This window comes from Dermacentor albipictus, chromosome 1 (assembly GCF_038994185.2).
Source record: "Dermacentor albipictus isolate Rhodes 1998 colony chromosome 1, USDA_Dalb.pri_finalv2, whole genome shotgun sequence".
Taxonomy (NCBI): Eukaryota; Metazoa; Arthropoda; class Arachnida; order Ixodida; family Ixodidae; genus Dermacentor; species Dermacentor albipictus.
In genome coordinates, this window is record NC_091821.1 from 401,770,452 (window position 1) to 401,786,386 (window position 15,935).

The 15,935-nt window shown below is 44.2% G+C and overlaps 1 protein-coding gene across 2 annotated transcripts in view; it reads right to left on the minus strand.

Annotated features, from left to right (window-relative positions):
• Window positions 1-1,797: 1,797 nt before the first annotated feature.
• LOC135903559 (salivary anticoagulant protein P23-like) overlaps window positions 1,798-15,935 on the minus strand; it is a 35,294-nt gene continuing 21,156 nt past the window's right edge. Inside the window, exons 1-5 of one of the 2 annotated variants that reach the window (XM_065433872.1) lie at window positions 11,906-12,064; window positions 8,359-8,417; window positions 7,724-7,851; window positions 5,905-6,087; window positions 1,798-2,288 (exon numbers count right to left, since the gene is read on the minus strand). In XM_065433872.1, coding sequence (XP_065289944.1) covers window positions 1,971-2,288; window positions 5,905-6,087; window positions 7,724-7,851; window positions 8,359-8,401 — 672 coding nt within the window. In that variant the 5' untranslated portion in view covers window positions 8,402-8,417; window positions 11,906-12,064 and the 3' untranslated portion in view covers window positions 1,798-1,970. Of the gene's footprint in view, window positions 2,289-5,904; window positions 6,088-7,723; window positions 7,852-8,358; window positions 8,418-11,905; window positions 12,065-15,935 lie in introns of those variants that run through there. The other variant, XM_065433873.2, reaches the window with a different exon arrangement.

Below are 15,935 nucleotides of genomic sequence, written 5' to 3' on the forward strand. Positions count from 1 at the left end.
AAGAGGTTACCCTCTTCCAGACCTGTCTCACTTCATACTGTAGCACGCAAGGGCAGATTGACCGTCGGAGACTGGCCAGGCTAGCTTTGTGCCTCGTTTTCTGGGTAGCGTGCGCCTTTATAAACCACTGTAAGTATGGCTTAGTGATATGTTCGATAGTTACGTCCAGGCAGAATAAATGCTAGTAAACTTCTGCCACGCAAGGTCCCTTTGCACACTTACTACCACTCTCACCACCAATACAAAACTTGTTTTGAGACGGACACGAAAGTGTGCGAAGTGTGTTCCTGAAGCGTCACAGATTTTCATTATTGCAATTTTGTTAGGACAGTCACCGGTCATATCATGGATTTGGATGAAAGAAACAACATGTTTTTTCTGGATTCTTTCGTATATATTCTTTCATTTGCGAGAGCACGTGCGCAGACAATGCAGGGTTCACTTACCTATATAGCCATATTTCTACACTTACTAAGAACTATGTGCAATCCGAAAATTTTCCGTCAAAGAATTAAGTTAATGTCATTCGTGTGGTGATGATAGGTTGTCAAGCAACGACCGTGCTCAGCATTCATATAGGCCTATCGAAGTGCACGGGCGGCTTGCCACAGACGTATTCATGGATGCTGGAGCGGCCGAGATAAGCAGCCGCCAAAAAACAAGGGGCGTTCATTTCCTTTGCCACAATATGGTTCTTATTCCAGCACAAAGTATTCCATGTGCTAACGAGCGTAAGTGGCTTCCGGCTTCTCATGCCATAACAGCCACCATGAAAGAAAATTCAATCTCCTTCGGGCCAATGTTCGCTTTCAGTGACGGGTCGCAGACAGGAAACATTATTTGTGACTGTGTAAGAAGAGTTCGCGCGACAGACTTCTCTGCAGCACGATGTCGCGATGCCGCTCGTTTACACGCGCCCTGGCATCTCTGCTATTTCCGTTCCTGCCATGCACTAAGCCCCGGTCACCAAGATAACAAAAGGCCTTTGAGCTCCGTGCCATGACGTCAGATGGAATACTCCAAGCGCATACAATCAAAAGGGTGTTGCACAAAAGGCCTTTGAGCTCCGTGCCATGACGTCAGATGAAATACTCCAAGCGCATGCAATCAAAAGGGTGTTGCACGTTCTTTCTCTCCTCCTTTACACGCGCCCTGGCCTCTCTGCTATTTCCGTTCCTGCCGTGCACTAAGCCCCGGTCACGAAGATAACAAAAGGCCTTTGAGCTCCGTGCCATGACGTCAGATGGAATACTCCAAGCGCATACAATCAAAAGGGTGTTGCACGTTCTTTCTCTCCTCACGTAATCGCTCAAGATTCGCGCTATCTGGCAGAGGTAGACTGAAACGACCAAGTAAGCTTTTACAAAGCTTTACGAACTAGTTGCTTGAACGAATGAAATCGTACAGCATCGCAGCATGTCTGCAGATTCGTTATCGGGCCGCCAAAGCTAGCGCTCATGCATCGAGACAATGCAGTCTTTGTGACACCCGGTTGCAGAAACCACAGTGGCTTTTTGATCGCATTTAAATTTATTTAAAAGCAGAAACTAGGCATTACACTCACAAAAATACGTGTGAAATTCAATCAAATTAAGCTTAAGATTTTTATCTAAAATTCACGAATGTACAAACAACGCTACAATCAAGAATGAAAGGCCTAATTACGTATGACACGCGCGGTGAAATGATACACGCTGGTGAATCCCGTCTAACGTGCCTCCCTCATTGGTCCCACGGAGGCATACAAGAGCATTAGCCAGAGATGGGTATGTACAAGATACAGTCCAATGAGTAGAATTCAGACTATTTGAAAACCCTACCGGAATCCATCAGCAACGCTGGTGTTGAATGTAGGTTCTCTTTTAATTCTCCATATTATTCACAACGAGTCCGCGAGACCATTCAAAACGTACATAGCTATAGCGTGGCGTGTTCCGCGTAGCACGAGGAAACCGCGAAACTCCACTCGTTCACGCGCGTGGGAATGCTGGCGTGGCCATTTGGACGGCTGTTTCGAACATGGCCTTGTATGGGTTGTAGATGGCAGAGATGAGTACGTCTCTGACCTTCTCCTCGATCAGCTCTTCGAATTGCTCTTCACGGTCGTCGTTGAGACTCAGATGGTCGTCATACTTGGTCTTCAGTTTGAGGCGCTCCATGAAGAAAGTCATCAGGGACGCCGGCTTTGGGTGCTGCGCGGTAACGGCCACCCTCAGCACGGTCTCCCTCTTGAGCGTCACATTGACCCAGATGGTCTTTATGGTGCCCACCAAACTGTCTCCCTTGGTCTGGAAAAGCGAAGCGAATAATAAAAAAGAAAGCGCACAAAATAAGCAACTGAAATGACAAAGATGCTTAATTAAAACTTCTTTCTGGACGAGTTGGTGCATACTTGATTTGACAAATGTAACAGCGCTAACACATTTGCAGTGTTTTTGTGGTTGCATGTGTTAGCGCTGTTATACTTGTTGAATCAACTGAAACGACAAAACCAAACTTTCATTCATCATGTTTCGGACCCTACAGTAGAAAACTACATTTTAATTATGACCCCAAATGTTTGCGAAACACGGGTTCCGCGGCAAAGGTCCATTTGTGCTCGATTAAGGTACCATGGTTCTAATTTATTAAATCACTGTGTACGTCGCAAAGGCTACTAAGTGCAAACTTCGAATTCGAGGATATGCATCCAGGTTTTTGCAGAAACTCAGCTTCTTTTTTGCTATCGCCATGTCCCGTTAACTTTTGTGGATGATGGCACTTCTAGTATATACACACACTCGGCGTTCCTGTTATTCTGCTTTCATTGAAACGAAAACATTCCATCAGCAAAGCATGCGACCTTGTGCTCAAGGAAATAAGCTCACAACCGATGAGCCACGAACCTTTACTGTTATAACACTATCGAAAACGCTCTTAAACCCCATATCCAACAATCACACATCATATTGGGTTCCTATACAAAGACTGTTATGTTTCTATATATCTATGGTCCAACATAGGGCAAAACTCGATAATTAATTTTTGCACCCCGAAAAAAGTTTTACGAAAGTTGTGTTAAACCTAATTTATCCACGAAATTCTGCCCTTTCTGAAGTGTAAGAAAAAACGTATAAGAGTGTGAAGGTAAAAGCCTGCGCGCTCAAGAGACATCCATTAAATTACTTGAGGTCATTATTCAAATTCATTATTAGTAGCTGTTTTCTCCCACTGAAGGTCGTGGGTTCGAGTGTCTTAATAAAAGCTACATTAACTAACTGCGTCGTACTCAACATCACCCTAACTTACACCAAAGATCGTGGGTTCGATTCCCACCAAAAGTCATGAATTCTAGTGCCCTAATTAACTCTATATTAACTAACTGGGCCTTTTTTGGCATGATTAGGGCATTGACGTGGCAGCGATATGGAAGAAGACGGCGACGAACGCGTGAGCAGTGGTACGAGCTCTCCGATTTTCTGTACCTCACAACGCGACCTTGAAACAGATCTAAGGCTTTCGCCTTAAGAATGCGGATGCCCAAATGTCTCTTGTGGCCATGACACTATTATGAATTGAAACTATGTCACCGTACTCTACACCAACTTAGTGAGCGGAACTCTAACGTTACTCTGCATTGCGAATTGTATAGCTGTGACATTGAGAGGCCCTGTTTCCAACTAAGGTACGTCCAACACCTGGCAAGGCTAAGGCGGAGACCGATAAACTCAAAATTCTAATGATAATATACGTCAACAAGGGCTCGTCCGATAAGAAAAAGCGTCGCACCTCTTGCAAAGCCTGCCCGTGTGCACTAAAGTGTAGAGAACGAAGTACGCAAGAGACCGCTTGGTGCATATTTTGATGTTTGTTTTTGCTTATGTGGAAATAGTACCTACCCATGAGGAATTGTATAGATCGTCACGTGACTTGCGAGCAGCACTGTCTTATTATTTGTTCCTGCGAATTATTTCGTTTGTTTAAATAAATAATTTGTGTACAAAAAAAGAACTATTGCCTCGGTTAATTGTTTTTAACGGTTATCAGGAAAATCCCGAACTTTCGGTGCCAGAAAATACAAATAAACAATTTATTCCCTGTTTTTATGCTTAAAAATAGTTCCGCCGATATTTAGCAACCGAAATTAAAGTAGAAACAGACTTCACTAGAATGAAAGGCCTTAAATGTATCATATGAGAGTATATGGGGGCATGTGATGGCATCCCCCCATATCATACATGGTAACATACGAGTTTTTAAGTGGTATCTTCATACGTTCATATGAAATTATTTGATTTCAGACTTTTGAGCTTTTCTTCAATAGGAAAAACCCGGCCATAAGGTACACATGCTGGCAGGGCTTACTTCAGAAAAACAGTATGCTTGCAGCTTCTCCGGCCGAATGAAAAGCGCGAAAGTTTGAGTTGTTCGCAGTTCGTGGCAAACCGAAACCGAGAAGGTAACTGCTATTTCACCGCCGGCGCAATAACTGATGGCCCATCTCCTGAGATTAGAAATATTGAGTAAATACGGAGCAAAAGTGCCTCTAAATTTGTCTAAATTGGCAAAATGTGCGCATGTACTAGCTCAATTTTTTCGATTACAAACTCGTAATATGCAACAAGTAATTTTATTTCTCTTTAGGAAACATCGAGGTACACGAGTGAGTAAGTGTTAAAGAGTGTAAGAGACAGATCGAGCTCATCTATGCATTTTAGAATCTCTAATTTTCAATGATGATTGTTTCTTTCAAGAAATTCTACCACTATACGCACTGTGCGCATCTGGGATGTTTCTGCTGGCTACACCACCAAGAGCTTCTTGAACGACAGTAGTCTTCTATCATGGATCTGACGTTTTCTTGGCGGCAGGCTGCATATTTTCCACACTGGTAGATGCGTTCTACATTTTCACTGGTTTCTTCATAGAAACAAATTAGACTATTAGCTATACATATCCCGTATAAGAAGCACTTCGTGTAGGCATTTCCTAGTCGCAATCGGCGTACGACTGTTTCCGCAGCATGGCTGACCTTGATCGGTGTGTTGAACCTCATAACTTTATCTATCTCAAATAATGTTGTACATTTAGTCCCGTTTCTGAGGTGCGTGGTAGGCCACGATGGGCAGGGGTAGAGTCTTCGATCATTAGACGACTAATGTGTGCGCAGTGTACAACACATAAGAGAATATGTTGCTCTCGTGCTCAAAGTTATGGAGTCGTTTTCTGTCCAAATATATATATATATATATATATATATATATATATATATATATATATATATATATATATATACTCTCCGCAAATTTTCACAACAGCTCTGGATAGCATAATTCGTGAAGCTTGTGAAGCGGATTCGCGATATAATGAATTTTATAACGAGAAAAACACTAACCCGCTCCCCTGCACCCTAACATTAGTCTGAGCCCTTGCTTTCATGCGCTCCTTCTTCATGGACTCCGACAAACTTAATCTTCTACAGCACCAGAAACCTTTCCACTGATGCACCTTTACACCGGCATTAAATCAAAGCAACGGGTTTAATTTCGTTTGAATCAACTTTGGGAAAGCAAGTGGTACTAATCAATGCTTGAATGTGTTGATTCGTAACTGCATGCTCCAGTTTTCCGTCGTGGTTCATCTAACAGGCCGATACACGTATACTAACGAGGGGAAACGGTCGTTCTATAGCTAGACAATTGGTATAGTGATATCCTTGGCTCCTACTACGCTGTTCAGCATTATGTACAATGTGAGGGCACATGCTTCAAGCATATTTTGTGGAAACGTATTCCTGGCCACCTCACAAGCACATTATTGTCCTCACTTGCTCATATTCATCCAGATAGCAAGATATCACTAGATTGTAAAGCGGGTGCTACTGGATCTTAAATAGGTGAATACTTGCAGTAGTATTATACAAACCGTCGCAGTCAAAGTTGCCCCGATGCCCGTCATGTTGAGTACGCAGTTGACGGTGGTGTTTCCGCTGAGCAGAATAGGCTGCTCGCAGTTGCCCAAACGGTGGATGCCAGTGTCGAATCCATGGATCCAGCCATCGCTTATGTTAGCCTTCAGATCCCGGTTGGTGATCCCCGTCTTCAGTATCTGCGGGGTGTAAGCACGGATCGTGGTAGCGCACAGTTTTTCTGTTTACTGCGACAAAGACAACACAAGCGGCGCCATACTCGTAGCAAGACCTGAGCGGAGTACATGTATTTAAGCATTCACTATGTACCTTTTTTTCTCCAGCGCCCTGCCGACGTATCACTTCAGCTCGTAACTTTTACAACATAACATGTTTTAATAAGGCGGTTCTTAAACACGAATGCTCGTGCTACCTGACCAAACCTGACACGTTCAAGTGCGCTCATTGCAAGGTAATGTGCGATTCCGGTGAATGTAGCATCGGCTGCTATGTCACGAAAACCTCAGATTGACACTCAAATAGCTATCGTTGGAAACGCTCACCATGCAGACACTACGCTGGGCCCTTTCGCTGAGTAATTTGTGCAGACTATCCTGCTTCAGGTTAACCTAATTGCCTTGCTTTTCTTAGCCGTACGTCTCAACTCGTGTCACACAGGCTTGTGTGCGACCGGAGCACATTAGCTACGTAAGAAAGACGCTTGATCTGGACGAATCTACCAATATGTGCAGCTCGGACGTGGAGCAAATTAAATTTGGATCTGTCTCTCTCTCTCTCTCTCTCTCGCATGAGAACGTGACGCTGGCTACTTTATGCTAGAAAAAACATAAGCAATCATGGGGATTGCCTTAGAAAAACTAATCTAAAACCAATCCTAATCTTATGAGGTTGATAACATTACAGAAAAAAGCGATACGATATGTCGAAAATCTCGTACAGCGACCACACAGGTTTGCACTTTTTCGAACACTCTGTTCTGAATGTGAATCACTTATATGAGTTGAAATTGCTTTCTTACGTCTATAACGAAATCAAGCTCGATCCTTCTAAATATCTTGAATTGCACTCTAGTAATAATGTGCCTTACAAATTAAGGCACGACCATTACAGAACTCCACTTGTGAGGACCAGCTACGAAAGCCAAATGCTTTATTACTTAATTCCCAGTATTCTCAACAGACATACACAGGCCTCAGAAATTATTCATAAATGCGTGTTCCTCAACTCTTTAAAAAGGAATGTTAAAGCTTACCTTCTTTCCTGTCCTAATGATCAATAGGTTGTGTATACAGAATTTTTTTATGATCCTAGGGTTCCTTATTTCTGCCAATTTTCCTTTATGATTGTAAACGCTTGTACCTTGTTCGGCTGTTTGCATAAAACTATGTTTTGTATGTAACGATAGCGCATCATGTTCTTGTTTCTGTTGCTACATGCTCTGAGTGCGTGTATTCGGGTGCTGGATTCCCGTCAGGCACAGCACATCTGCCTTTTGCCCTTGTATCCCGAGACCTTGTTGTCTGAAATAAATAAAGATGACTACATATCATTATTATATCAAACGTAAGTTCTGACAGGGAAGCCATGAACGTGCGAAGCTCACGCATCGCGGAGTACTTGGCGTCGGTCAGCGATCAGGAGTCATGTGATCGATCGATAACTTTCGGAGATATCACCTCCAGTACGCGCGCATTGGCTAAACCAGCGGCAGTGAGTGCGGCGAAATGAATGACGCGCATCCAATCAACGATTTGATTATCGCAGTGCACTTCGCTAAGCCTTGTGAGCGCTGCATCGAGCAGCAGTTTCACCAACCTTGAAGTGGAAGTCTGGAATCCGAGCCCCGGGAAAGAGGTCGTGGTTTCCCATGACCAAGCGTGGCATATGTTGCTCAAGAACTAAATCCATATAGGCATTGGCGTCTTGCACCGTGCTAGCTGACGCTAGAAGTAAATAAACAAAAACAAAATGTGGTGGCCAACAAGTGGAGCAGAGGCAATTTGTGGCAGCCCTTCTGCAAAAAATCTCAAAGTGCGACGCCGGCCCCAGAACTTCATTTTAAATGCAGAAATACCCTCAGTTTTTTCTATGATCGAAGACAAATGCAGTTAACAGAAAAAAAGACAGGCATTTGCGTCTTCTACAGTTCACTGAAGCGATCTTCGTGATTTAATTAGATGAATCACGTGCAGCGCGATGCTTGTAACCACAACTAGAAACCAATATATGCGAGCATGTTTACAACGTCTCAAAAGGCGCACATTGTGGTCGTGATGAAGGTCGCTTGCATACTCTGGATATGCAAAGCGCCTGTTACACTACACCTTTAAAGCAAGGCGCGTGATTAAGGACGCTTTTTCCCGTTACACATTCTGCAACAAATAACTAAACAAACAATTTTTGTGCTATGGCCACAAGCAGTGATCGTACGATGAACGTCTTCCACTCACCACAGGCGATCACAGCAAGGATGACGAGGCAGTACTGCTGCATGTTGCCGCTATTTACCCTAAAAAAAGGATAAAATTTCGCTCAAGTGAATCACTCCCTTGCGCCATGAACTCTGAAATTATGTGTGCTTATCTGTGGTTGCATGTTTTTATTTTGTGCAAGAAACACCAAGTTAATCAACTAATATACCTTAAATCAAAAGAAATGAAAAACTTTACTTCACATTGTGGATACAGTCTTTGAATCAGCAGGGAAAATGACGGCAACTCAGAAGCGAGGGACCACAGGACGATCGCTCTCTAACAACTGAAGTTTATTAAGAAAACCACGCACAGGAAGACACCATCTGCGTACACATGTCATCAGGTCACGTGGAATAAACCACCAAGCATGTGCGCCTTACATTCTAGATAGACCACTCCGATACGCAATCATCGCGCCTCTTTTGTATGTGAAAGGCTATACTGCGAGTTCACGAGCTTTTTTTTTTTTGTGCCTGACGACGACCTTAGCTCTATCGTAGAAAGGCTTGCCACCGCATGTTTTGCAGAGTGCAGAAAGATGGGAGCTAGGCGTTCCTTTTAAAGTATTATTGTGCTGACGAAGGCGCTCGTTAACACAGTTGCTGTAACTCTCTGTGGCTATGAAGGGAAAAAGGCTATGAACTCCCTGTGGCAATGAAGGGAAAGCTACGAAGGCAAAGCACGCACACGTGAGAGCGCTTCTGAAAAAACTCCCGCGTTTTATTCCGTGTTCGTTTAGGCTGAGGATGAGAAAACAAACACCTTATTAGAATTAGCAACAGTTAAATAAGACAGAACACACCACTGAATGTAAAAAAAAAATTTACTTATTTTGCGACTTTTCCCTACCGCGTCGACGCCAACGTGAAACTGCCGCACGTGGAAGCGGCGTCGATTCAGCGTCTGTTCCGAGCAACCAAAAGCACTGTCAACGCTGCCCGACTACTTGGCGTGGTAACGCATGTGAAGCAGCCATGTGCCCGTAACTTTCCCGTCATAGCCACAGAAAGTTGTCCAAGAGTACAGTCTGCTCATTGTAGGCTTTTCCGCAAGAAAGTGAGATCGCGTAACCAATGCCAACTGCGCAAGAGACAAAATATATTCTGGCTTTACAGAGCAACCAACAGTATAGCTAACCTAAGTGCCTTCCTCTCAATCGCGGCGGAAGCCTTTCCTCCGACATATAGGTTTGTAGAAAAAAATATAGATAGATATAGTAGATATAGGTTTGTAGAAAAAAATCACGTTCACGTTAGAGCCTTCGGCTTTATATATATATATATATATATATATATATATATATATATATATATATATATATATATATATATATATATATATATATATATATATATATATATATATATATAATCCTTGAAATGATGTTTATTGTGCAGAATTTAGTATTATCTTTGGCCACAAGACTCACAGTGCCTCAAAGAAAGCTTCACACGGCCTCCCGACCGTAGCCAGTTTTGTCTCACCGAAACTCTAGAATAGGGGTTCAGTAGATATATGGTTGTATCAACAAAGCAAATATATCCATCTCGTTAAAATACGTGCTTAAACCAATCCTTGTTAAAAACAAAATTAACAAGTATTTTTGTTAACTAGCTCTTTCTGCTGTGGTGAATGTCTCTTCATTAAATTAAAATTCAAGTGGGTTTGAATCACTGAAAAAAAGTGCATTTTCGGGAGGTTTGTAAAAATGGGGGCGGGGGGGAGGGAGGGAGGGGTGTCGCGCCAGGTTTGGTTCACGTGCAAGAGAAGTTTGCGAAACACTGTGCTAGCAGACCGCATGCACTGTCCTTGCGTGCGGAGGCGTCATGCACGAATTCGGTGCAGTGGGCAAATATAGTTTTGCCATCAAAGTTAGTAATAACATCATTCAGTCTGATTATCCGCTACCCTCGACTACGTTCCGCTACTCTGCACGCCATTCTGTGACGCATTAGTATACATGGCGTGTTCACCTCCACGTTTTCCTTCGGGATTTAAGCTAATCCGCAGTCTATACGCGCTTTATCTTCAATCAAAACTGTGCCTTCTTTCTATCTGTTAAAATATTACCTTTAATTCTGTCTCCAGTGCTCGCCTGCATGGTTCCACGTTTCTTCTGTACCAAAGTATTACTACTACAAAAATGCATTTACTACTCCCGACGAAGTAGGCCCATGACTATGGCGTCGCGCTGTTGAACTCGAGGTTGTAGGCTCGAGCCCCATCACAGCGGCCGCATTTCGGTGGGAGCGAAATGCAGACACGTGCGTGTACTCAGAATTAGATGTAATGACCCCTCTATTGGGGCTAACAGATATATCATTATCCAAACAAACAAGGTGCACGTTGAAGAACCTCAGATTATCAGAATTTTTCCGGTGTCCTGCCTACGGGTGCTTCAGTCACATTATAGTTTTGGCACGTAGAACCCCAAATTTCTTTAAGAATTCAGTTACTATATATACATTATGTCTGGCATTATTCAAGGGCATTTGTGTGGTGCTAGTCGATTATTTCGACCACGCACTGCCGTGTGCAAGACTCCTGGTTAGCTCACATGGCGGAACAATGCCCTGGTAAAGCGCTGATCCAGAGTCAGGTGGGTTAGATTCGCGAACAGGCAATAATTATTCGCCGAATACGAAGTTAATAATGAGACCAATTAGCTAGCATTGTAGTATTCTTCTATAACTATACTCATGGTAATTATTATGGCGGTGAGACCTCCCCCCCAAGTGAACGCCAACTTCATCAACTGCTAGGCGCTCTTTAGTGAGCCTTCATTAGAAAACTGTTCACGTTATTTCGTGCCTTTACTATCCATAAGACAACTTTCTACAACGCAATTCACAACGTTGCACAGGGATTTCTTTCTTCTGGCTAACATTATTCCCTGCGCGAGGGGGGGGGGGCAAGGGGGGCAGGTGGGGGGGAGGCTTCTTGGTTAAGCGCCACGCCGGCGACACATTGGCAGTCTTTAGGGTGGAAGCGAAAATCAGTCAATAATATTCGGCTGGAAATCCAATTACTTCTTCAATTTCCATGAAATAACTTGTCGCTGTTATACGTATACTGCGCGACCAGCACATAACATTTGGATAATTATTCATGCCAATCGAGTAGGGCAAATGAAGCACAGGAACTGCATGAATGGAAGATTTTGGTTCATCAGCGAAAGCGCTGTGGCTGTGGACTGACAGGAAGCAAATGGCACGAAATGGCACGCTCGGAATGGCACGAAAGATGCAAACAACGGATTGTGTGCACGTGCGCTGCAAAGGTCCCCATCTCGCTCGTCGTTTCACCTACATAATATAGGTGGGGAAAAACATAACAGTGTCGACCGTTTGTGTTTTCGCATATTATCACATGATTCAAACTCACAACCGAACGCTGCGAGCCTACATAGCTATATTGAGATCACATAGGTCTTGAAAGTGTCTCGGGAAAACCATACGTGCCTCGCTTTGCGAATTCGTATAAAATTTTGCCAAATTTTAGTCTCTGTACAGGAAGCGCTCACCTTAGGGTCGTGTCTTCTTCCGAGTCTCTTCTACGACTGACTTAAAAGCTTCGCACTGCCAAGCTCTCAGGAGGGCGAGGGCCACTATCTGCGTCTGCTATCGCTATCTGGTCTGGACGTCGTGGTAACGGAGCAGCATCAAACACAAGTCAAGACTGCAAACACAAGCAACCGAACACTTCTCCGAATGTCTTGCTGCCCAGCCTGGTGCACCATCAAGGGGCGGGCACGTCCTATCAAGATCGTGACCTAGAAAATAGAACGCCTGGGGACTCAGAAACGAAGATTCGTTACTACGTGGCAACGTGGCTTGGCAACTTCGGCGTGTTTCATATCCGTGCGCAAACGCACACCATGTATGACCGTGCCGCGACGCGTAGGGATCTCTTCTTCCGAAAGGGCGAGCTGTTTCTCGTGAACAGCGACCGAGAATCTTGCAGCTCGAGTGTCCGAATGGATGCCACGTGTTTTGGCTTCGTGTTCGCTGGCCAAACTAGAAGAGACGTTGCTGGCCACGCTCACTTCGGCGTGTTTCATTATGGCGTCCTTGAATAGGGGTCTACGGCTGACGCTTCCAAGCCACAAAATGCTTGAAACTATAGCGCACTGGGGTGAATAACAAGATCCGTGATCAACTACATCTATTGCCAAACATTTTACGAGAGTCGCCACTTCAGTTTGTGATGCCTTTTATGATAATGTGTACAGCATGGGTGGCAAATTAATTTCGTCCCGATCAATCATTTTGCCAGAGAAACTGACTGGGGCGTAAACAGACTGGTGCATACAAGTACACGCAATTGCGCTACTATCGGCGTCAAATGTTTAAGGTGCACGAGGGCTGACAAAAAGCCAAATATTTACGCAGCCTGAACGCTCAACATAGTATTCGGATTTCCGCCATGCACTACTACGAGTATAGGCGAACGAGATAGGGCTTCATCCATTTTTTTTCTGCTTCATGCAAAAGCTGCTCAGAAATTCAGAGAACCCAGGCCCCGTAACCTTTTCACGCCTACTGCATGTTTCACTGCTCTATCGCAAAGGGATGCTCCTGATACTGCCAGAACAGACTCGGTAAGACGAGAATGGGCGGTTATCTCGAGAATGGAAAGTCGAGCCAAGGATCTGCATCAGTGAGTGAGTGCCTGGTGTTTTTATCACATGGGATGCATAAAAAAGAAATGAAAAGGCGAGAGCTGGACAGAAGCTACGTGCTGTGTAAACTGAAGCCAGCTTCTCAAAACCGCGAAATAGACGCTTTACAGCGACAGTAAAATTTATTGCCTTTTTAAAATTATCATTTGTATTCACTCGACAAGCATTTGGCTGCCAGTAGCACTATAATCAACAACGTTTCTTCAGCCTTTGGAAGTGCACTTTCAATTCGAGTAACCCGTGAAGGCATCTATGGTTGTTGCTGTAGCGATAGCGGAGTCCCAGTCACAAATGTAAATGTCGGCAGATCCTCACTGACACGTAAATTCACCGTTGTCGTCACTTCAACCTCGTCCTCTTCACAGTACAGTATATTAGCTTGTCGTCAGGGTTATGTATTTTGGTATCAATCTGAGAACCTCTCGACGATAATTTTTAAATGTATAAGTTTAACTGAAAAAAAAGGAACTTATCATTTCTGCGTGGCGAAGTCGTCACTGTCATCTCTCCCTGGTTTCTGCCACAGCTGAAACACTGCATAACAAATGTGGATATAACGAATGTTCCTATACAACGATGCAAAACCAAAGTTTCGTAGTTCATGTTCTGTTTAAATTAATATTCTACAGTTACAACGAAACCGAAAATACAAGATCCGAGACAATACAGGCACAATGAAGTAAATATCAGACGTTGATATTGTTGTGCCCGTTTTTGACGAATATGGGATACAACGAAGCTGTTTTCGTGCGGGATCGACTTCGTTATAGCCAGCTTCAATTGTATGACATGGCCACAACGTTACGACGACACTGGACGAAATGGCGACGATGGAACTACCACGATGCCATGACGACGACAAAATGGCAGCGCAGTGACAACGGCGTGAAGATGGCAGAACGATGATCACGGCACGACAACGAAGAAATAATTACAACGAAATGAAGGCGATGAAATGGCGTCGACATAATGGCGATGATGGCATGACGAGAAAAGCGTGTTTGTGTTGTAGCTCAAGTCCGTGCTTTGCGTACATATCCCCCACCGGCGGCCGACCACTTTGGTTTGCACTATACCTGGCGCCGCTTTGCCCCACGTCCGGTGCCGGCCAATGGCCCAAGACAGCGGCCAGCAGCCAGCACACGTGATTTGGGTGAATGAAACGATGATTCGCTTTAAAGGGGGTAGCTGTCACACTGTGACAGGTGGGTTGAGATATTGGCAACAGCATCTAAAGCACCGCAGGTAACGTGCCGCGCGGTAGCATGAAGCTCACGTGAATTTGCTGGCGAAGCTTCGCACGAGTGTTCGTTTGCAGACTGCCACGTACTTTCATCTCCCGTAGGTTGCCGCATGATTAAGCCACTCAGCAATCAGTTTGGAAGGATTTTACTGATTTGGATGGAAGTGCATCGTCGGGCTAATGGAGAAGTAATACCGAGTGCACATCCAGCGCTTGTAGATTACTTAAGATAGCCCCGCAGGGCGACTGCACACAGGTGTCAGGAACATCCCAAATACGTTTGAGGATGGCGATTGAGCGCGTTTTGCAATACATCCGACATGAATACGAGCAATATCCCAACGCCAATGAAACAGCGGTTTTCGATTAGCCCGCCTGAGTACCTAAATTTGCTTTGAGTTGCTGCACACGAATTTTTGTTTCCGGTTTCTCCGACTGAGCAGGAATCTAATCATTGGAACATTTGTTTGGCTAATCAAAAACAGAGCATATAGAAGTACCACATCTACTCAAGAGATTTAGATATTTTTTTATGAGACCACCGAGTCTACAGATTGCAAACACAAACATGGCGACTCGAAGTATCGTATTTACTTGTGTGTGTCATGCTCTCGTATAAGGGTCACACCCCAATTTTGGAACCGGAAACCTTAGAAAATTAAGTTTCAACAAGCACCACTCTCATTTTTGTGAGTAGCTTGACTTGCGTAAGGACCGCACCTTGTAAATATATTGAAGAAAAAAAATGTGTGCGCCTTACACAGACGAATACGGTATATAAACTGCACAATAACGAAGTCAACGTATTCATCTTGTCACCTTGATCGTGTACTCAGGCAATGATTCTTCTCAATTTCGCAAGTGACAACTATACACTAAACATAGCTCAGAGAACCTGACTGGGCTAAGTGGTGATTTATGTAATTAGTAAGTGAATAAATAGTGTATGGGTCTCAGACCGGCCTTTTGCGCTTTTCGCTTACATTTTTTTTCGCTCTCTAGAAATGCCTAACTTTTGCAGGAAAGGGTTCGAGGAAGGGGGTTGGGGCTGAGCATGCTGGGCGGGCATCCTGTGTGTTTTGGTAAGCGGCCCACTTGTCAACAATGTGCACAATCACATTTGAAAACCGCAGTATTACAATATTATGTCAGGAACCACCTCACGATAACTGTTGACGGTAATGCGATTAACACTCAAGCAATGTAGAGCCACACTGTACTGCTGAAGTAACGTTTAGGCGAAACCTGTAGTGGTCATACTGAGACTTCAGCTGCTTCGGCTACATGCGGCCTACACTGTCTACAGAATGGGCCCACTTTGCTATGGCTCTCGACTTCCAAGGTCGCCTATGAGCACGACGGCATGGCAACGACTGTATGAGTACAATGCATAGACGACGATGGAATGACAAAAGAATGACGTCGATAGAACTACAAAGTCGCTACGACGACGACCGCAAGACTACGATGAGATGATGATGATGAAAGCATAACGAGACGAAAGCGTGACGACGAAGGTCTGAGCACAGTGGGAGGACGACGAGTGTGTAGCGCACCACTACGTGCCACAATGTACTGGTCACGAAACTAAGTGCCCTTCCACTCTGTGAAGAAGGATGAGCAGCGAAG